General features: G+C 48.9%; 1 protein-coding gene across 6 annotated transcripts in view; it reads left to right on the forward strand.

Moving 5' to 3' along the window:
* Positions 1-23352, forward strand: part of TOX2 (TOX high mobility group box family member 2) — a 256019-nt gene that overhangs the window by 153430 nt on the left and 79237 nt on the right. For 4 of the 6 annotated variants that reach the window (XM_075901497.1, XM_075901499.1, XM_075901496.1 and 1 more), the window contains one exon: positions 12437-12463. The exons of the other annotated variants lie outside the window; for them this stretch is intronic. In XM_075901497.1, coding sequence (XP_075757612.1) covers positions 12437-12463 — 27 coding nt within the window. The remainder of the gene's footprint in view (positions 1-12436; positions 12464-23352) is intronic. 6 annotated transcript variants of the gene reach the window in all.

Consider the following 23352-nt stretch of genomic DNA (forward strand, 5'->3'; position numbering starts at 1 on the left):
TCAAAAGAAATAGAGAGTTTGATGCCTCATTGGAAAGGTGCCAATACAGCAGTGACATTACACTTTAGAAATGTATTATTTGCGTGCTTTAGAAGTATGCTAATAATAAATAATATTAATAACTGAACTTGGACTCAGATCATCAGGGAAATGTCAGGCAAGTACAGTTATATCAGAGCAAGCAGGTTCATTTGTAATAGATAACCTACTGTAATTTTAAAATAGTGGCTCATTAAAATCAGTGTGTGTTGCTATTAGATTTTATGGACCTGATTCTTTATGCTAAGGCTGCTTCCCGCTGCTCTGCCAATCTAAAGGGTGATAGGACTATAAATATCATTTAATCTCTTTTTAAGGCCTCTTAACACAGCTAGAGCGATGGGAAATGGCCTTATGTAAATGAAGCAGGTGTAATGTTTAACTTAAAGCGCTTGCCTAACACTGTTATTCCCTATATTTATCAATCTCCGTGTATTTACACAACGTGGAGAGGAGACTGCTCAACGAGGCACAATTCAAGGCAAAAATGATTAATAGTTATACTCAGGGCTGAAGTTCCTTAGGTGCTAGCTCGGGTGTTTCCTGTGTCTGAATTCAGCTGCGTTCGGTGAGCCAACTCGGGTGTTTGGCCTCCGAGATCGTTTGCCCGTGTTACCCCTCTTGGAGGCAGCACAGCCAAGCTGATCGTTAGATGGGCTGTGTTCTCGGGCCTCTACCATTGTGTTGTGATCTGGACGTCTGAGTGCTGGGAGTGGCTTCTGCTCTTAGAATGCTCTGCCCCGGTACCCGGGGTGGGGGGCTGGTCACTGAGACCCGCTGGAGGCTTGCCCACCTGCCCAGGTACAGGGGCCCCACAAAAAGATCTCCAGGCCATCTAAAGTCCACAGCCGTTGGCAAGACCCCCTTAGCCCGGGGGGGGCTGCAGCTACTGAAGTCCCTGCATTGGGGGAGAGGGGTCCCTGCACACAAGTTCTGGGCAGCACGACCCATGCCAAGGCACCTTCCTCCCTCCCCGTCCACAAAGGGGAGCTGCACCAGGTAAGAGCCCCTCACCCCAAGCCCCTGCCCCAGCCCTAAGCCCCCTCCAGTACCCTAAATCCCTACAGCCCTCTAGATCCTACACCCCAACCTGAGCCTGCTGCATCACCCTAACTCCCACCCAGACCCCACATCCCACCCCGACCTCCTGTCCTTATCCCCAGCCTGGATCTCCCTCCTACACCCCAAACGCCTTATCTCCAGCTAAGGTCTTATTCAAGCCTAAGTTGATAGTATTGGACTTGTAAATGAACTGCAAATCCAGCTGTCTCCCTCTGTAATCGGTGACATAATTCCTTTGTGGAAGGAGGGCTACTTCTAAATCCATTATTGACTGTCCAGGGAGGTTAAAATGTTCCCCTGCAGGTCTGTGTATTGCCATTCCTGATGTCTGATTTGGGTCTATTTAACCTTTGTTGCAGAGACTGTCCGGTTGGCCGATGTACATGACAGAGGGGTGTAGCTGGCACTTAATGGCATAGATCACATTGGTGGACGTGCAGTTGTATGAGCCCCTGATGTGGTTAAGTCCTCCAATGGTGTTGCTTGTACAGATGTGTGGATAGAGTTGGCAGTGGGGTTTGTTGCAGGGGTGGGTTCCTGGAGGAGTATATCTGAGGTGTGGTGTGTGGCTGCTGGTGAGTATTTGCTTCAGGTTGGGGGGGTTGTCTGCTAGCGAGGACTGGCCTGTCTCCAGAGGCCTGAGAGAGTGAGGGGTTGTTTTACAGGGTAGGTTATAGATTGCCAGTGATGCGCTGGAGGGGTTTGAGCTGGGGGCTGTAGGCGATAACCAGAAGGGTTCTGTTGTTTTTGTTGTTGGGACTGTCGTGTAGTGGGTGACTTCTAGGTACTCGTCGGGCTGTCAGTCTGTTTACTCACTTCTCCAGGGGGGTATTTAAGTTTTAAGAATACCTGATAGAGATCCTGAAGGTGTTTGTCCCTGTGGGATTGAGCAGATCCAGCTGTGTCTTAGGGCGTGGCTGTAGCCCCTGGATCATGTGACATGTCCTGCTAGAGCCCTTCAGATAAGAATAGCGGTCAGTCGGTTTCCCGTATAGTGTAGTGTTTAAGAAGTGGATCTCTTGTGAGGCCTGGTCCAGGCTGAGGTTGGTGACAGGGTGGAAATGGTTGAATTCCTCAAGGGTCTCTTTCCCGTGGGTCCATAGGACGATGACATCAATGTAGAGTAAGCAGGGGAGGGGTGCTAGGTGTTATGGTAATGAAGGAATGAATAATATTTCCTTATTCAATTTTTCCACACCATTCATAATCATGTTCCTCACCCTTTAGTCATTTCTTTTTAAAGCTGAAAAGTCCCAGTCTATTTACTCTCTCCTCATCGGAAGCTGTTCCTTATCCCTAATTGTTTCCGTTGCCTTTCTCAGTACCTTATCCAAACACAAGGTATCTCTTTTTAGATGGGGCAACCAAATCTGCATGCGGACATTCCATGACTTTCTATAGAAAGACAATATGGTATTTTCTGTCTTATTATCTATTCCTTTCCTAATGGTTCCCATTGCTATTGCACACTGAGCAGATATTTTCAGGGAACTGTCCACAATGACTCCAAGATCTGCTTCTTGAGTCATAACAGCTAATGTAGACCCCCATCACTTTATGAGTCTAGTTGGGATTATATTTTTCTGAGTTCAGTACTTTGAATTCTATCTGCCCTTGTGTTGTCCAAACATCCCTTTGTAAGTCTTTGCAGGCAACTTTGGACTTAACAGTCTTGAGCAGTTTTGTATCATCTGCACATTTTGCCACCTCACTGTTTACTCTTTTTTCCAGAATAAGTTGACTTGCACCGGTAACAATACAGACCCTCCCCCCCCCCCCCCCCCCGCACACCACCATTTCATTCTCTCCATTCTCACAATTTATTCCTATCTTCCCCTCCCCCCCATCTTCTTTGTGGCAATGTTTTCATGATCATCTAACAATCTTTCAATTACTTGCATGCCCAGCCCTTTGTTATCTCAGTCACCTGGCCTCCCTTGATTTATAAATAAATTTCCTGCCCCAAAGACAAAGCTGGGAACAGCACAAGCTCTGTGGCAGGTAAAAGCTTCATCTGAGGCTAGGACATGCACTTCAAGTATGAAATTCAGGTGGTCAAATTTGAGGGGATGGCAAATTTCTCCCCCCCCCCCCCCCCGAATGGCACCCCTAATTTCCTTTCTATATATAATTTTACCCAAGGTGGGAGTCTTTTGTGCTCAGTCTAAACTTTTCTCACCTTTCATTGAAAAGTGCAGCATCCAAAATGGCCGCCAGCATCAGGTGACCTGGCCACATGTCATGGCAAAGCCAACCATAATCTAAGTTTACAGGAAAAACAAGACTATTCACAAATCATTGTCCTGAGTACTGAGCGATTAAGTTCCTTGTGTATTGCTAATGGCCCTCGCTTAGCACATCTGGATAAGTAAAGAGGTTTATACTACTTATGTCTAACTTCAAGTACAGGAATGATACCTGCTCATAAATAGAATACACAAATTCAGAGGATTACAAATTTTCTATGATAGGTTACAAGAATTATTTTGCATAAAGCATATTTGAGTTATGCATATTCATAAGTATATTTCCCTAAAGAATATGAAATACACTATCACACCCATAGCGAAATTTATCCAGCCAGATCTTCATGTGCATGGGAAGTAATCCAGGAGTGTGCTTTTATTGGGCTGTGTTTTATCAGGAAGCATAAAATGGTACAGCAGGACCTGTTTCAATGTCACGGTTCCTCGTGTCTTGTGGACTGACTCACACCAAGAACCAGCCGCAGCTGGAGACAGGGAATATGGCCTGGCTAGATTGCAGCAGCAGCATAATTCCTGTTTACTATACACATTATTCTCTGCAGTTCACTATGTAAATGAATTCCCCAGAACACTGCCTCCGCGGGAGAGGAAGGCCCAAAGTGCTGGTGAATCTGGGAAAAGATAAACTAACGTTCTTGTGTCTGTTGCCAGCAATTCGAACTTCTGCAAGAACGGTTAACTAACTATGATTATGGAAACACTTGTGTTACTGCCCCATGTAAATGCTGCCCCCCTTGCCGAGGGAATGCTAAGGAGTTCTGACTGTGGTACAGCAACTTGAGCTTTAAGCCAAGGTACCAGAAAAATGGACAAATAGCAAAAGTACACACACCCATATACATAACACTAGGTATGTGTGCTAAATATATACAGTGCCTTCCATATCGGGTAGGGGGAAAGCTATGAAGAAGTCCAGAAAAGATATGAGTAAGTAGGACAAACTTTTACTTCTAAAGGGCAGATTTCCCAGGTAGGACCAAGTAAAGGGCGGTTCAGCCAGGAATAGAGAGATGCCCAGCATTTGGGCAAATTGCACCAAGCACATCACTCAGTAAAAATGTGCTAAATCAGGAGAGCGCCGGGCCAGCAATTTGAGGATTCCTCCAGAAAATGGGATGAACTCTTCATAAATACAGTGGAGAAAGAAGCCGCACTAAAATCATGCGCAACTGCTCCGTATGTGACGCACAAAAGAGTGTAATAACCACTGCTCTTGAGCGGTTCAAAGAGACAATAAAGTTGGAAGAGCGAAAGGTGAGTTCCTACAAGGTACTTCTACGCTGCAGAGGAAAATCGAAGCTGCTGCTGTCGATCTTCCAGGGTTCCAGTTCGCAGGTCTAGTTAAGACAGCTAATTCGAAGTAGGGATGTTAAATATCGGTTAATTGAATAGTTGATTAAACTCATGAATTCTTATCGGTTACTCGACTATTCTATAGACCCCAGAGTGGGGCCGGCAGCCAGTGCGCTCAGCCCCGCTTTTCAGGAGCCACTCTGCTGTTGCCTTTGTATCAGAGACAGCAGCGCAGGGTGGTAGCAGCCGCTGTCTGGGTGGGGTCTGAGCTCCTGGACCCAGTGAGAGCCAGAATGGAGCTGGGCTGCCTGACTCCTAATTCACTTTAAATGCAGAGCCACAGCAGAGGTAGGTCCCAGGCCCGGCACAAGCCAAGACTGAGCCGGGCTGCTGGCCAACCTGCTAGAATATGTACTGCTGGGAGAGGGGGGAAGGAAGATGCATGTAGTCTATAGCATTAACCTGTAAGTTTGTATTTATCGGTCAATCAGTTAATCAACTACACTGTTACATCCCTAATTTGAAGTGAATGGGGTGCTCCTGTTGATGCCGGTGGTCCTTCTTCCATGAGGAGTAGGGGAAGTCAAAGGAAGAGTGTTCTCCCTTCGGCTTCCTGCAGTGTGGACAGCGCCAAAAGCTGAGTTAAGCTACTTGGACTTCGGCTATACAATTAACATAGCTGAAGTTGCGTAGCTCAATTTGACCTTGTCCCGTAGTGTAGACACACCCGTAGTGAGCAACGAATTCTAGATCTAGGTGTGTGTGGACTGTTGCTGTAGTATAAAGGCAACGTTTTAGAACAAGAGCTTGTGAGTATACATCAAGCAAAGGAACCACTCTTCTGCTTCTGCACCTGTTGAAATGCTTGGCTAGTCGGCAAGGTGTCTGCCATAACTCTAGTAAGAAACGCGACCCAGGTACGAATGGGCTCTTCACGTGCAGAGAGATACGTTCCAAGGAGAAAGCTGCCTTCGGGTGACATGCATGATCTGGTCCTGGGGACCACGGCCCACAGCCTTTGTAAAAGAATCCCGAGGAGGAACTACAAAACGTGGCAGTGGACGTCCTCTTCGGTAGAAGAGCCTCTCCTTAGTAGACTTGGGTCACTCCTTAGGAACTGTGGAGGGAATAAGGGGAGACTAATGTGTTTTACGGACCTCCACCCTAAACCAGAACTTTGCAAAGGAACATTTGTACATGCCCCTGGGAACAAAATGTTTGCCGTGATGGCAGGAGCCAAATTCGTTTGTAAATTTAAATGCAGCTGCAAGGTTTGGGAAGCATCAACATTGGTCAGGAGCAAAAGAGCACACCTCTGACAATAGTCTCAGGCAACAGAGCTGTTGGGCACCAGCCACAACCCAAGAGAGTACTTGAAAATGCGGGAAGAAGAAACCTTGAGCTGAACCAGGCCATTGTGTCAATTTCAAATGACTTAGGAGAGAGAGAGCGGAGGCAATTGGAGGAAAGCCAGAAGATTCTGGGGTATGAATTGCACTGAGGAAAGAGAGATCCAAAGAGAAAATAGGAATTCAAAGACCACAGGCCATGCTGAATTATACAATAAGTTCATTCCCAGTGATGCAGGTCAAACAACTCACTCTTCTGAGGCCCAGAATGGGCCGGGATGCCGGAGCATGAAAAGCATCACGGTGTTTTCAAGCATGTACTGACACCACCACAATCACTACAGTCCTTTTGACTCATTCTCCCAGCTGTATTAGTGGGTAGATATGGGACCAGATGGCTGCAATTTATTAGCACTACGACAGTGGTGGACAAAATGAACTGCACATGTCAGTGTAAAACTGTAGCTGCAAAACTGAAACTGACCATAAGCCACTGGCTGCAGAGCCTAAGAAAAACGACCAGCAAGGATCCAGTGATTGTTTTTAAAAGATCACTGCAGTTAGAGCCGGAACATCATCTCATAATGACAGCAGCGATATCAAGAGTATATGCTGCACTGCTGACCGCAGCCGGGTGATCTGGAACAAGTAGTCCAAGTACATAAAAGTGCGATAAAATCATCATTCATCACTAGAAAGAAGGGATGAACTAACTGCAGAGGCAGTTACAGAAACAGCGAGAAACCAATAGAAACACCAGCGTCCCCACCAACTTATTCCCTGTATAAAAATGAATCTGAACCTCCCAGGTGTCCCTTGTCCTGCTTTCCTAATGTGGGAGGTGGCTCCCATGGTGGGTGGGACTTGAACCCACCACCCTGTGCTCCATCACTGCCCTGCTTTCACCAAGTCCCTTATCCTGCCTTCCTAATGGGGAGCCAGGTCTGTCCCTGGGGCCAGGTTTGCTGTATCCACTAGGCCACTCCCAAACCCACACCACTGCCCAACCTTCACCAAGTTCTTTATCCTGCCTCCCTAATACGGGAGCCGGTCCATCCCTCTGGTGGAAGAGACAGTAATTTCCACATTGGCCAGGAAAACAATCTTGGAAAGAGGAAATAAAAGACACCCAGGGATGACGCCGTCAAACAGAAGAGCTGCAGATGCTGTATTTTGCTCAGAGATCAGCGGTGTTACTGAGGAAAGGGAGAGGGAGTTTAGGATCTATCAGCGGCACAAAACCTGAAAGCAGTAAGAATCTGTAAGACAGTTTGAAAAGACTGCAATCCACTGGGACAGTGAGGCCGTTGATTTGTTCGCAACATGACCACCTTCCCGTAACAGACTTTTATCACTAATAATGACACATGAAGATCACCAAAGTTTACTTATAATCCGATTTGTTAATTTCATGTTTGTATTTCATAGAATTCTAAGAGCTGTAATGGCAGATAATGGATCATAGTTTGAAATCACATTGTTCCTGGGAATTGCTAAAGCTAATTAATTTCATCATAAAAAAAAAATCTAGTCCTAGATATCAACAAGTAAACAGAACAGTCAGTTGTGGAGACCTATGGTGAAGAACTGGTTCAGAAAAGCAAATGATAGTATGTGTGGGGGGAGGGAGGAAATCCACATTTAGTAATATTCAGCTACAGAGCAACATTGATTTAGGGTGAAAAATAACTCGCACAACTTCAGCGTAACAGATGCATATTTGCTTGATTACAAGATAAAACAGAGGAGAGAAAAGTGGTCTAAGCAAAGAGATTAGACAGTGTAGGCAGAAAAATGTAACGCAGAGACTTTTACAGCAGTTAAAAAAGAAAGATTCTGTTAGATTTCGGCAAGGAGATTGCCAGCCAGACAAGTTTATGGAAAGTAAAAAAAAAAAAAAAAAAAAATAGTACCTCATATTTATTAATAATCAAAAGTGGAAACATTTTACAAAGGAATTGTAAATGTCTGCTAATAGTACCGGGGCGCTCATTCAGGTCTATGTGAAAAAGCTGCATAGAATTTTTAAGGCATGGACATGTCTAAAAGCTGCTTTGCTTTTCAGTATTCCCAAAAGAGCGTTGAAGTGGCCAAAAAGGTTAATTGAAACGTGTAATAACGGTGACATTCTTTTGTTTAATCGCTGTACTTGAGTTTGTTGTCCAGGAATATGGCAAACAGCATTAGAAAAGGAAGGCATATTAACTGTCTAAGGCCTGGTTTACACTAAAGCAGAAGGTGGACTTAAGAAATGCAACTCCAGCGACATTAATTGTGTAGCTGTAGTCAACATATCTTAAATCACCATCCACACACCAGGAGATCAGCAGGAGCAAACACTCTCGTCGGCTTCCCTTACTCCTCATGAGGAGTAGGAGTGCCTGCGCCGGCAGGAGCACCCTCTGAGTTTGATTCAGCAGGTCTTCACTAGACCTGCTAAATTGAACCCTGGAAGAACGTCTGCGGCAGCATCAATCTTCCGCGTAGTGTAGACATGGCCTAAGCCATGACTCATCACCATAACATGTAAGTGCCTCAAAGAGGGTATGTCTACACTACAGAGTTTTTTCGGAAAAACAGCCATTTTTCCGAAAAAACTTCATTTACGTCCACACTGCCTTTGAGTTCTTTTGAAAAAATCAAAAAAACAAAGAGATTTTTCTGACATTGGTAAACCTTTTTCCACGAGGAAGTAGCCTTTTTCTGAAATAGCCCTTTCGGAAAAAGGCGTGTGCGGACAGGGAAGCGGGAGTTGCTTTCGAATGAAGAGGAAAGAGGAAAAAGCACAGGTGCCCTGGTGGCCACTCCGTCCATAGTAATCACACTTTAAATGTGGGATAGCGTCCATACAGTGTGGACGCTATCTTTTGAAAAAGCAGATGGCTTTTTCGATGCGCTTTGGCAGTGTGGATGCTCTCTTTCGGAAGAAGTTTTTTCAGATGATCTCTTCCTTGAAAAGCTTCTTTTGAAAGAAGCCTGCAGTCTAGACATAGCAGATCTTCTGTAGCTTTTCCTCACAGAATCCCCAGGAGGGAGAGAAGTCGTTGTTATGGCCATTTTGCAGAGGCGGGGATGAGGTGCATGCAGGGCTGGACGGAGGCACGGGCGCGCAGCATCCCTTACAGCTGCCATCAGGAGCTGCGCGCCTGGCTCCCGCAGTGCTGGCCCCGCGACGCCGGACAGCAGCGCCCTTGCTCCTACGGCTGCGGGGCCATGCACAGCCCGGCTGGGCCAGGCTGGGCAGCGCATGCACCGTGCGCCCAGGGGGCGGGCCTGCGCACCCTGAGGGGGGTGGGCCCGCGCCCCACGGGCAGGCCTGCGCATGCACCCTGCACCCAGGGGCGGCGCTGCATGTCCGGGCGCAGGGCACCAAAAGGGCTCGGGCCGTCCCTGGGTGCATGTGCCTCAGGAATGCTGAGGGTCGTGCAGTGGCAGAGATGGGATCTAGACTCACATCTCCTGAGTCCTGTCCCAGTGACTTTTGTTATGGCTCTTACCTCTGTTTCCTGCCACAACCAACAGATTCCATTGTTGTGATAAGCTGCTTGCCCTTTGATCTCCTGAGTTATCCACTTGCACCTCGGGTCACCCCAGACAACAGAAAAGGAGCAGCGATGCGATCACCTAAAACAAACAAATCTGTTGTGTCGTGTGCATGGGAATGTGCAGAGGCAGCATTTGCTGGGAACTCTCTGGAGGTCTCTGGGAATGAACCGTTTGAAGTAAAGCTGTGCTCCGGAATTGGCTGTGTAAAAACAGCACCTTCTGACTCAGCAGTTCTGCCCCCTTTGGGAATCATTTGTCTCTGTGCAAAGAGCAGCACAAGGCTAAAGTGGGACGTGGTGACCAGCCCGGGGCAGCCAGAGTGAGGTCTCAGCGTGCTGGCCCTTTGCCGAGGGAAGTTTCATCCTGAATTCCGCTGCCAAAGTCACTTTCACTGACTTTTTTCTCTCATTCGCCTATTGGAGGTCATAGAGCTAAAAGAGGGTGAATTGGGATGTGCCCTGCAATATCAACACAATCGTTAACTGAGGCCCCGATTCAGCCCAATGCCAAGCACGTGCTTACGTTTCATTGCTTTGTCGAGCAGGGGCCCATCTCAACCGTGTGCTGAAGTGCTTTGCTGAATCATGTCCTTCGTGCTGATGGCAGAGCCTTTTTTCACCAGTGGGCTACCTGGGTCTGAAAGAGGCTGATTCTCAGGTCCCTGGCTGAGTTTACTAGGGCAAGGGGGAAACCATTTTTAATTTATTAAGTGAGCAACTGTGAAATGGTGCCACCGAGAAGCAATAAACCTGGAGCTGCACAATGTCGTTTTTATAGTCACTTTGCACAACAGAACCAAACGTTACATCAAAACTGTCCACATTAAAAATTCAAAGCCCCCGAGTTGCACAGCCCTTGATCATTATTTTTAATGCCGCTGCCAAAAAATACCCCCTGAAAAGGTAGCGTGTCCCTGCAGAATGCTGCAGCACTGGCCCATGTCCGGATTTTATTTCCAGATGTGTTTTATTTACTCGTGTTGGCTGGTCGACAGAGTCGGGCGTCAATCTGTGCAGTGAAATAGCTACTGACGATGCCAGAGCTGCTCGCTGGCAATCTCACCCCAGAGCGAGTGCCTAGGATGCTCCTGTGGATCCTAGTGCCTGGCCAGTTAGTTAGTCATGATCTTTGGGATCACTACATTTTCTTTTAGTTTTCGGCAGTCCGCTTCTCTTCGACAGTGGCCAGCACCAGATGCCCCAGAGGGAGGGATCACACCAAGGGATCTTCACGTGATTCCCCCCCCCCCCCCACGCATTTCCAGACAAGCAGAGGCTAGCGACACCATCCCTGCCCACAGCTGCAAAGGCAAAGAGACCAGCAGATGCTCAGCGCTTCAGAAATCACCAGTCGGGGCTGCACAGAGATGCAGGCTGCCCAGCCGACTGGCGCAGCTCCCAGCCATCTTCGCCTGGTCCCGGTGGCTGAGCATTGGGTCTCGCCAGGCGCTGCGTATGGAGGCCGTGATCTAGCCAAGCGCGTGGGCGTGTGCTTGCTGCGTGTCCCAGGGAAGTCACTGGGCCCTTTCTGCAGCTCCCTGCTGTGCGGGATGGGGGCGGCGGGATCAATCATAACCCAGGGCACCAGAGTTCCGGCTCGTGGGCCCATTCCGAGCCAAATGCCAGGGACCGGCACAAAGGCAGGTAAAGGCGCCATGTGCAGGGGCGCCTGCTGGGCAGGGGGTGATGGACCTTGGCCTAAGGAGCAGAGCCCCAGCTCAATAGGATTGCCAGGTGTCCGGTTTTTGCCTGGACTATCCATTATTCGGGTCCCCTGTCCAGTAAAAAAAAAAAAAAATAGAAAATACCGGAAAAAGTCCGGTATTTCCTGTTTCCCTTGGATGGAAGCCCGGCGGGGACGTTTTTCCCCTGCTGCATGGGGCGGGGGCAGGGAAGTGAGGAGCTCACGGCCATTTAAAGGCAGTGTCCCCTTTTTTTTTTTTTTTTTAAATAAACAACTTTGGTCTCCTTTTTTTTTTTTTTCTCAAAAGAATTTTTTCCTGGTGGTTTGTTTTTTTCTTCTGGTGGCGAAGAGGTATTTGTTCGGTATTTTTTGTTAAACCATCTGGCAACCCTACAGCTCAGACACTCTGTCTGCCCGCAGCTGCTGGGTTGGCGTTAGAGCTATGGACCCACAGGGCTGAGGTCTTCTCTGCACAGCCCCCTCGGGGGCTGGCACAGGGCACCCTTCCGCGCACAGATGGGTCGGGAGCCTCCCTGTATAACTGGGCTCCGCTGAGGTCCTCCCTGCAGCGAAGGGATCAGGCCCCGGGGAAGCTGCAGCGCTGGGGCTACGTTGTATGTAAACGTGACCGCGTTTGAAACGGCGCCAGCCCGCCGGTCCTGAGCACACAGCAGGAGGCGCCTCGCTGCGCAGTGTTAATTGCGACTTTTTGAAGCTTTGCCTAATTACATCGCCTCTCCTCAGGTAATGACACAAATATTTATGAGTGGGCCATTTTAGTCTCATTGTAATCAGCGACGCACATCGGTAACACCTTTATAAAGAGTTAATACAAATGTGTAAACAGAGGCTAGAGAAGACAATATTGAGCGGTGTGCGGTAAAACATTCCAATATTTATTGTTTTAATTGAATATTCATGAGATGCCAATTTAAATTACCGTTCACAACTGTTGCTGTGTCTAATGAATAATTTAAACAAGTGTGGCCAAAGAGATTTCAACGCTGCGTTAGCAAACTGCAAGGGATTAGCAACAGAGAATTTATAATTAGCTTTGTATATCTTATAATAAATTCATTGGGAAGATGGTTTTAATTATCCCACATGTTAATTTGGAATGCAGTGTATTCATTTTTGACTGAAAAGTCACCCATTTCTCCCCGGTAATATTTTTCTCTCCTTTTAATTTTCTTTTAGTTTTCGGCAGTCCGCTTCTCAAATTCGGTAAGTTCCAACTGCTGAACGGCTGCGGTAAATGCAGGTCTTTTACAGTGATAACAATCAGCACTTATACAACGCTTCCCCTCCGGCCATCTCAGAGAAGATGAGTGAGCAGAATTATTTCTTATTTATAGCTTGGGGAAACTGAGGCACAGTTTGAAATTAAGTCATTTGCCAAAGTCTTGCCACCAGTCAATGGGAGAGCTATCAATAGATACCAGAAGCCGGGATTTATCCATTCTGGTCCCACATTATAGCCCCTGCTGCTGCTTTGGCACAGTTATTGTTGGTCGAGAAATATTTTATTATCTTGCGAAAAATTTCAATTGTCAAAAATCCCAAAGCTCCAAAAACAATTTTTTCTGCCAAAATTGTTCAATATTTGGTGCTGGAAAAGGAAACATATTTCTCTTATTGGTTTCCTGAAGAAAACCTGAAATGTAGTTTAAAACAGACAAAGAAAGTCATTTTAATAATATAGCAATTTTAAATAATGGACTGAAAAATTGCGAACAGCTCTAGATGCAGCGTAAGTACCCATCTGTGGCTGAGATCAGTTTGAGATTTGTTTTGTAGACTTTCTTTTCCTCCTCCCCTCCTGTCCGTCATTTTTGAGACTTGGTTGGAGGAGGGGTGGTCTGGTTTCTGGAAGGACTCTCTGAGCTGGTGTTTGTATTAGGGATGTAAGTGAATAGCCGATGATGTGATAAACGTAAGCTTTTCGGCTAGTCGAGTAGTGACTTGACTACTCACTCCCGCCCCCTTTGCTGCCTCTATTGCAGAGAAGCAGCAAGCAGGGGGAGCAGGAGCTGGTGCTGAGGGGAGCTGGTTTAAAAGCTGGTTCCCCCAGCACCGTCTCCGGGGTGCCGCATGCTCTTCCTCCCCAACTCCCACTGTCTCTATCAGAAGCAGATCCCAGCGGGGAACTACCTCACCCCCCCCCCCCCCCCCCCGCGCGCGGACAGGGACTGCTGCCGCCAAGCAACCCCTGTTCGCAGCACCAAGGGCTGGCTGCGGGCAGGAGCGGCTCCAGCACCAGCCCCTGTTCATGGTGGCCAGAGCTGTCTGCCCCGAACAGGGGCTGCTGGGCTCAGTGTGAGCTGGTTCCGAGCAGTCCTGGCTTCCGCTGGTCTGGGATGCTGCAGCTCTGCATTTTCAATGTAGTAGCAGCCCCGCGGGTGGCTCCCGGAGCCGGCACGAGCTGGGACTGCTCAGTCGCACCTTGAGCCAGCTCCTGGAGCCACCCCACTGCGGCTCTGCCGAGAGGTCCCCTTGACCATACGATTAGCTAGGTAACAGCGATTTCACCCCCTTGCTCTGCGTGCAGTTGGGTTGTGGAGCTGCAAGCCACAGAAGGGGAGACTTGTGAACCCGGCCCTGTGCTGGGAGGCTTCTCGCTGTCATGGCGTGTGGCTGAGGAGCTTTGCCTGGGGTATTTGCCCGAGCTGCGGAAGGGGCTGCCTAGCCGCTCTCACTACAGTACGCTGCTCCAGAAGCACTGCCCAGTCCAAGTCAGAGCTGGCCTTCCCGGAGGGCTGACATCTTAGCAGAGAGGGTTTAAAACCTGGAGCACAGTTCGCAGTGGCCAGCGCGCTGAGTCCTGCAATTATTCCGCCCTTCTCCCATGGGGATTACGTTTCCCTAGGAGGCCTGCATTCCACAATGCCAAGCTCTTCCTGGGCTATGGAGGAGCCTCCGTGCGGCACGAAGGTGATGGCAGTGGCAGTGCGGGGCAGCTCCCGGGAGAGCGCCTTCACCGGTCAGGGTGTTGTGATTGTGGAGACAGAGGGAGAAAACCCAAAGCTGTGCACGACGGCCCCCGGGAACTCGGCTTTTGTAGCAAGCTCAGAAGTTTCTCGAGCTCCCAGAATCCCCATTTTCTCCGTCCAGGCAGCTTTGCAGGTCACCTTTAATATATTATTGTTTATGTCTTGAAATATATAAAAGTGCAAGTGTCACGCGGCACATCAGTGATGCAGAGGGCAAAGGGAAGATGTGTAAGGAGTGTCAGCCCCCAGGGCGCTCGGTGAATTCCCCGAACAAGAGCTGCTCCCGTCAGTCAGGGTCCGGGTGAGACAGCCGGCCAGTGTGCGGTCGCTTACAGTGCCGGGGGTCGCGGGAAGAGAACTTGGCTTGTTGCTCTTGAGCTAGACGGGGGCTCCGTATTTAATTTGGTTGAGGGAGGTTTTCAGTCATGAAGAGGTGCCGGTCCAAGGCCCTGTGTGCCCTGGCACAGCCTTACTGCAATGACGTCCCAGCAGCACGGCAGTAAGAATTGCACAAGCCCTCGGACAGACAGACACGCCCAGTGCCTCCGTGTTCCAGAGACTCAGAGCCCTCCTGGAGTGCGCCTTGCCAGGGGCTCAGCTCGTCTCTCCCCCGGGCCACCTGCGGCTGGGACAGCATGGCTCAGGGAGACAGGCACTCCACGAGGTGGGCTTAGCATGGCATAGTCAAGGCCTCAAGCTCCGCCCAGAGACGGAAGGGCAGTCGGTGCAGTGCTGTGGGTCACTTGCTCCCACAGAGACGCCCGCTCAGCAGGGCCACGTCTGCACGGGGAGATTATTTTGAATTTACGAAGTTCGACTTCTGGGCACCCGATTTTACAAATTCAAGCTTCTGTGTCCTCACTGCGGGGAAGAATCGAATGCAGCCCGAGGCAGGCTCCGTGAACGTGGGACTTGGAGCCCCAGGAAGTGCTCTGGGGAGCTGTGGGAGGCCTCCCAGAGGCCAATTAGTTCCAACTCCTGGCACCGGCGCATCCACCCTGACGGTATTTCGGACTTACAAGAAGAGTGTTACTCCTCACGAAAAGCAGGACTACGGAGTTCGAAACCTGCAGCCCCTTATTCCGAGTGGACACACCGCTTCCAAATTCCGGACTAAGGCCCGGCGTGGACCAGGCCGAGGAGAGCTGGCGCGTTCTGCTCTGGCTTCGATCTCGGAGCAGTGTTACGGTGCAGCCCCTGCCGAGCGCGTTGCAGCAGTCGGGTCTGGAGAGAACGAACGTGGACAATTCCGGCACCGTCTGTGCCCAGAAGGGAAGGGCGAAACCTCCTAGCCACAGACAGACAGCAAAACTGACTGGGCTTCTCCCATAATATGTTCAGCATCACCCCGACATTGGACACCCTCAAAACAGCTGGCAGATGCACCCCTCCCCCCAATCAAACGGGCTGCCCTCCCGCCCCCAGCTGAATCTCTTCATTCTTTCTGGGCATGCTCTCTAGCCCTTTGCTGTGAAGACAGCTGTAACTTCTTAGGGGCTATCTCCATTATCATCCATAGGGAAACCTAAGGTATTGGTGGTTTTCGTAAAGAGGAGCTAGGATGGACTTAGGCAGCCTGAGATCTTGTGCACAGACTTTGGCTTTCTTGATTCTATAAGGCTGGAAGGAAGGGAATTTGGGGGGAGGGGAGTTATAATAAAAAAGCAAGAAGGGCGCAAGCCCATCTCTGCAGGTGACCTTAAATACGTTCCTGTCACTGTCATGAAATATACACTGTACCATATACAGGATGCACAATAGGCCCCGGTAACGAGGTGGTTGGACCCTTAAATATGACATTTCTTGAGGTTTCGTGATGTTAACCATGAAACTGTAATGTTACGCATATGTAGCATTTTGCATTTGCCATCACTTGTGTCTGCAGTTACCTTTGCACAGACACAGCTTGAAAGGGCTTCTCAGTTCTCACGGTTCAGAGCAGCAAATGAAGTGATCAGCCGCTAGGGTAAGAAGGGAGCTCCCATGCGTCCTTTTCCCCTCCCTTCCCGGGATAAGTAGTGTGGTACAGGTGTATTGTGGGAGTTTTACATCTGTGTTGCAAGTATCCACCATTGGTCACGTCCAGAGACCAGGTACTAGATTAGGGGACTGCTGATCTATTCTGCTATGTACTGGTATGGCCCCACGTGTATGAACACCACAGAGGGATTAGTTAATTTACCCTCTGAGGTAGGCAGGCATCATTAGCTCCATTTCACACGTGGGGAATTGACATACAGTGATTAAGTGACATGCCTTGGGATCCTTGGTCAGAGCTGGGATTTATAGCCATGTCTCTAGCATCTTGTGCGAGCGCCTTAGCGTCTTGCAGGTAACTGAGAACCAAGGACGTGATCTAGCAAAGCACTTCAGCATCCACCATCCTCCGTCCCAGTATTGTGGTGTTTCTGGGAACTCTCACGGTGTCTGAGAGCCTTGCCGCAGACCAGCAACTCCAGACACTCTTCACTGCAATGCAAATCTCCATAATTCAGATGTCACTTATAGCAATCCCAAATAGATCAGATAGAAACATAGGGTACGTCTAGACTACATGCCTCTGTCGCCAGAGGCACGTAGATTAGGCTACCAGACATAGGAAAATGAAGCGGCGATTTAAATAATCGCCGCTTCATTTACATTTACATGGCTGCCGCGCTGAGCCGACAAACAGCTGATCAGCTGTTTGTCGGCTCAGCGCGATAGTCTGGACGACATCAAACGTATTTGTCGACCACCCAGGTATGCCTCCTGGAATGAGGTATACCTGGGTGGTCGACAAATACCTTTGATGTCATCCAGACTATCACGCTGAGCCGACAAACAGCTGATCAGCTGTTTGTCGGCTCAGCGCGGCAGCCGTGTAAATGTAAATGAAGCGGCGATTATTTAAATCGCCGCTTCATTTTCCTATGTCTGGTAGCCTAATCTACGTGCCTCTGGCGACAGAGGCATGTAGTCTAGACGTACCCATAGAGGGCTCAATTCTGCCATGATTGACACTCTGTGTGATTCCATTGAGGTTTGTTGAGGTAGTCAGGAAATAACTAGAGACAGAGTTTATCCCAGTGTATGTCAGGGTGCCCTTCAGTATTCCCTCTATCTTTCTCATCCACGTGTGGATTTTTCCCTTCCATATGCGGAATAGTTGTATGTGCACTGAGGCATGTGAGAATGTGCACCACCCATAGGAAAAAAAACCTAGCTATGGGCACTCTTGTAATCAGCTAGGCAGCACTGGAATCTCTCCTGAGCGACCACCCAAGCACATATCTTCCAGGGAACACTGGTGCCCCCTCTCGTTAGTTGTCTCTTTGATGACGAGTGTAAATGTTGGGGCTCAGCATTAGACTTCATTGTTATATAACTGATTGGGCCTTTCATGATATTTGAAAAATGAGCTGTTAAACTTTGCAATGAAAACTTTTGCCTTTCAAATTAATTCACAGAGCTCAATCCCACAGGAGTGATTTTTTCCCCCTACCACCTTCCCATTTTTCCTGTTCTGTTCAGTTCTGAAATCACTCTTTTTCATACTCCTTGCAATAAAACGTAGAGGCCTGTCATTACTTTTCAGCTTTATGGGAATGCAATCTCTAAAATGCCTGGGAAAGGCCAGGAGAGACATAAAACAAGGTGGCTGGTGCTGCGCAGATGGGGCTCAGTAAAAGGCAAATGTTCCCGAGGAGTATTACTGCTGGATAAACACCAGGGCCACTGTTGCCCTCTCTCCTGCAGTGTGGAAGTAGCAGAAATCCTGCCACAAGGGGGCAGACAGGAGTCACAGGCACCAACTTGGCATCATTTCCTGGCCCTCAACCAGCACCGGGGGCTAGGCCAGGGTACCACACTAAGCATGGGCCTGGGTGCTTCGTAGCCTCCTTCCAGCTGGCCTCTCTCATTTCTTTTTGAAATTCCCATGGGAATTAGACCTGAGGCTATCAGAACGAAGCCCTGCGTCTGAAGTCCGACTCCCCGGAGAGGACAGCATGCTGGGCAGAGGGACATCTCGAACAGCCAGACGGGGTCAGACCAAAGGTCCATCCAGACCAGAGTCCTGTCGCCCACAGTGGCCAATGCCCCAGAGGGAGGGCACCGAACAAGTGATCCCTCCCCTGTCGCCCATTCCCAGCCCCTGACAAACACAGACCAGGGACGCCCTCCCTGCCCATCCTGGCTAATGGCCATTGATGGACCTACCCTCCGTACATCTCGGAACACTCTTACCCCTCTGTCTGTCAGCCGTGTTCTGCATGCGTTTCTCTCTCTGGTGAGCTTTGCGTGGAAGACATTGATCCTGCTCAGAGAGTCGTTAGGCAGGTTTTCAGAGGTGCGCAGGAATTGTCCAGCCAGGCCACATTGGGGATCCATATGGTCCAGGATTCTCATGCGTGTGACGGGAACCAGCATGTTAGTTAACTGAGGGATTCTGTTTAGATTTGTTCTTCGGCAAAGTCCTTCTGCGCCAGGTGGGGGTAAGGTCAGACTCTGTCCCTGTGGCCCCTGAAAATGACATCGCCAAGGTCCTGAGTCAACAAAAAGTTAGGCACGTGCTTAGCTTCATGCCGAGTGAGCGATCACATTGGCATTAGTGGAACTACTCGCAGTGCACAGAGGTAAGCAGGTGCATAGGCCTTTTCAGGATTGGTGGTCTTAGTTCCTCCTTAATCTATACAATGATAGAGAAAAAGGCCCTATGTAAAAAGAATATTAAGGGCATAAAGTCAAGTGCTCAGCCCTGTGTGCCCTAAATCCTCGTACTTTCTCCACCCGGAGTTCAGCTCTCGCTGCAGCCCTGATCCTGCCCACCTTTACGCGCATGCCTCAGTAGCCCCATTGCCTTTAACAGAGTCAATGCTTCGCGCTGAGTGTGTGCCTAATTGTTTGCAGGAGCAGGCCCGAGGGGAAGAAAAATGGACTTTGATCGATTTTAACAGTGCAAGACTTTGCAACAAGAAGAGTGAACCATATTTCAAGCTATAAAACACATTATAATAATGTCAAGGATTGGCAAACCCACGGAGCAAAGCAACCCCCTCCATGGCAGGCTCCTGCAGCTGGAGATACTGCATGGAAAACGTGTTCTCTCATCATTTTCTGCTTTTTTTTTTTTTAATTCCCTTAGTGCTGCTCATGAAAACAAGGTATTAGTTCCTCAGGAATCCGTTTCTGGTTGTGGCAGTAATTAAAGATTCAGTATATGAATGTACTCTTTTGGTGGCCATCGAGTGATCCACGGTGGTTTCAGGGAATGTCTCTACCTTACGCCACTGGCATAAGGTCCTACCCTGTGTCAGAGGAGGAGCGCAATCTGCCACATCCCTCCACATCTACAATATGTCCTCCAGTGCCTCAGGGAGTTTGTGGCACCTCCACTCTTCAGCCGGCAGATAGAACATCTCCTGTGCAGAAGAACACTGCTCGTCATTTCTTCCCACTTGTTATCCTCTTGGGCACTGCAAAGAAGACTTACTGGCCCAATGTTAGTAGTGCGGGGAAAGTCTAGCCGGCACAGCTCCGAGACGCTGTGATGAAAGGCACCCGATACCGCGAAATATTATTTATCATGACAAGCTCCTGGGGATTTTCAGGCTGTCCCCTGTGGATACATTTCTACAGCTTCTCTGGAGGCATCAGGCCTCACCTCATCTGTGTCTGGAACAGCGGGAGCAGCTTTGCAGAGGGAGATTGGGGTTGGATGTGGTCTCTCTGCTGGGCAGTCCGATGAATAATTTCTCTTCCCTGCACGTGTGGAGCCAGTTAGCAGTCAGGTGTGACATCGGGCCTCCAGACTGACACCCTCCCAGGACTGAAATGACACCTCCTCCCTCTGTAGTTTATGGCACTCTTCTTTGCATTTCTCCCAGTATTTAAGGGTAGTCTTTCCTGTTGCAGTTAAATGATGGTCTTGTCCATCTTCACCTTGTCTCTCTACACATCTGCAGACATGTCTTGTGTCTCTTCATAGGCTTTTCTCGACAACGTATTGACCTGGTTCTTACAAGCCTCTCACAGATCTTAGTTCAAAGCTTTGAGTGTGTTGGTTTTTGTCCTCACAAATTTCTCCATTCCCATTTCTTTTTGAAATCCTAAACTGGATGCACTTCTCTAGTGAGTAGAGAGAATTCTTTACAGTCGTGTTGCCACTTATCTCCTGCAAGTATCCTCACAGTCATCCCTGCAACCAAGAACTTCCTCACCCCCTTATCCTAATGCCCAAAGAAGGCATCTGACTAGTTTCCTGGGTTTTGGTCCTTCTGTGCTCAAGCAACAGGCTCCGGATTTGTCCCTCATGACTTAACCTCCCAGCCATCCTTTACAGGAGGTAATTGCTGTGACATGCACAGGAAAAATCCTGGCTCACAACTGGTGGAAAACAACAATGCGATGGCTGGCTCAGTTTCTAATGTGTACATTCTCTGGCAGTCTTAAGAGAGATTGTCAAATAATTTATTCACAAAATACCATGAGATTTAATTGAATAGATTATTTGCAAATATGTTCATTGAATTATCAGCCTCGTTTTGTAGCTGAATAGCAATTAACGAAGTAATCTGAATATTTTTAATGTCATAAAGCTCACCGAATACATTAGTTGAAGAATATTATTTGACTTTCTCCAGCTGGGATCTGGAGCAATGTGAACTGGATGGCACATACAGGGAGTGTGCAACATGAACACTGGTTCGTCTCCAGGAAGAGGAACAACAGTGCTTTGGGTTTTCCTGCACCACTAGGACATCACCTAAGTTGGAAGAAGGAAACACGATGGCAAAACTAATTATCTTCAACAGCCACAAAGTCATAAAGTTTAAGGCTTGGCGGGATGACCAGACCATCTAGATGTACAAGACAGCCCCTACCCAGCCCCAAATGCTAAACTAATCCCTGACATTAAACCAAAGTGTCCCATCCCGCAGTGCACTAACATAGGTGGGATCAAGATGTACCAGTGCCTGAGGCCAAGTCTACCCTACCACAGAAAGTCAACCTAAGATTTGCAACTCTAGCTATGAGACTAGTGTAGCTCAGTCGACTTATCTCAAGTCAAATTTCTGCAGCATCCCCACTATGGCAGGTCAATGGGAGAAACTCTCCTGTCTACTTCCCTTACTGCTCTGGACCTGGAGGACTACTGTGGTCGACGGGGGCACCATCAGCAGTCTTACTAGACCTGCTAAATCAAGCCCTGGGAGTTGGATCTCCGAAGCATCAAACTCAGGGCAAGTGAAGACAAGCCTGGAGACTGGCACAGTGTCAGGGAAATGACAGAGTACGATTTTCCCAAATCATCCTGGCAAGTAACCCTCATGCTGCAGAGGAAGGTGCGAAAATACCAAGATAAATCTGACCTGGGGGTTGGAAATTCCATATAGTGATTTGTTAAACACTGAGCATGTGCACAAGACCAGGCAGCCAAGCACCTGAGAAGGAGAATGCTTGGTGCCACGTTAGAGCCCCCTGTCCAGTGTCCCATCTCTAGCTGTGGCTGCTCCTGATGGTTCAGAAGAAGGAGACAACAAATCCAACGCAGAATACATTGGGGAGAAAAAAATCCCTGCGAGACATCTGAGGCATGAGGTTCTGAGCCATGCTAAATTCACCACAGGCAGGCCTGTAGTACAATTGCACTCGATTCTGCAGCTCCCTATCCAAACTAACTGTGGTTTGCCTCCACAACCCCTATTGAGAGGCTGTTCCAGGACCTTGCCCCTCCTTCTTTTAAGTTCCAGATTGAATTTGTTTATGGCCAATTTATACTTAATGGTTCAGTCCCAGCATTGTCCTGTCGCTTACGGAGTTCTTCACCCTTCCTGGTGTTTACCTCCCTGATGTGTATACAGAGAGCAATTATAAGAACTAGGGGGTCACCAAATGAAATGAATAGGAAGCAAGTTTAAAATAAACAAAGGGAAGTTTTTCTTCATATAGCCCGCAGTCAACCTATGGAACTCCTTGCCAGAGGATGTTGTGAAGACCAGGACTTTAACAGTGTTCAAAAAAGAGCTAAGAGAGGTCCATCAATGGCTATTACCCAGGGTGGGCAGGGATGGTGTCCTTAGCTTCTGTTTGTTGGGGCTGGAAGTGGATGACAGGGGTGGAATCACTTGATGATTCCCTGTTCTGTTCACTCCCTCTGGGGCATCTGGCATTGGCCACTGTTGGCAGACAGGATACCGGGCTACAAGGATCTTTGGTCTGACCCAGTCTGGCCATTCTTATGTTCTTATATCCCCTCTCTGCCATCCTTAAACAAGCTGGGCTCTTCCAATCTCCCCTTGTAAGATAGGCCCTCCACTGTCCCGATCATCCTGGAGGCTCTTCCCTGCACCTGCTCCAGTTTGCCTTCTGCTTTCCGGAAAACAGTTCAACCCTGAGCATTCAGGATCAACCTGGTCAATCCAGCCGTGATTACCGCAGTCCTCTCTGCTCTGGGCAACACTTGGCATAGCACTCTAGCTTCCCGTTGCTGTAGAGTACAGGAGCCTGTCTGCTTTCATGGGCTTCTCAGCCAGATCATGTGTCCCTTGTGCCCCAGGGAGAACACTGGCTTCCTGTTATGGCCGGGGCACTTACAGGTTTCGCTCTGCTCAAAGTCCCTTCGGGCGGAATCTCTGCATTTTGGCCACCAGCTCCGTCTTCCCATCCTCTGGCCTCCGGGATTAGCCTGGACACACGTGCTGACAGTGCCTCGGTTTCTGTCAGCCAACTGAGGGCCGTCTTCATGGAGGATCCTTCACTCGGACTTCCCCCCTTTCAGTCCCCCCGGGCTAACCTTGGTGAAAGCATCAAGGTTTTGGTGTTTGCAAGTAATTCAGGCACAGGTGAGTTGAGGGAGACGTGGCTGACTCTTGCTTTACCCCTTCTCTGTCGATGCAGAGGGGTGATTTGGTTGGGGACATAGGTGCACTCAGTGCAAATTGGATACCTCTAAGTTCACGCGCCCACAGTCCAAACGGCGGGGGTGGGGTAGAGGCATGCCTCGTGCTGCTACAACACTGGGTCAAATGGAAGAGCCAGAAGTTGAACATCCTGCCCTCAGCTCACAGCAAGTCGAAGGCAGAGGGGAGAACAGAACAGGGGCCCCTAGCAGCGTAGTTCTGCCCTGTTGGCACCCTGTGG

The sequence above is a fragment of the Pelodiscus sinensis genome, chromosome 18 (assembly GCF_049634645.1).
Source record: "Pelodiscus sinensis isolate JC-2024 chromosome 18, ASM4963464v1, whole genome shotgun sequence".
NCBI lineage: Eukaryota > Metazoa > Chordata > Testudines > Trionychidae > Pelodiscus > Pelodiscus sinensis.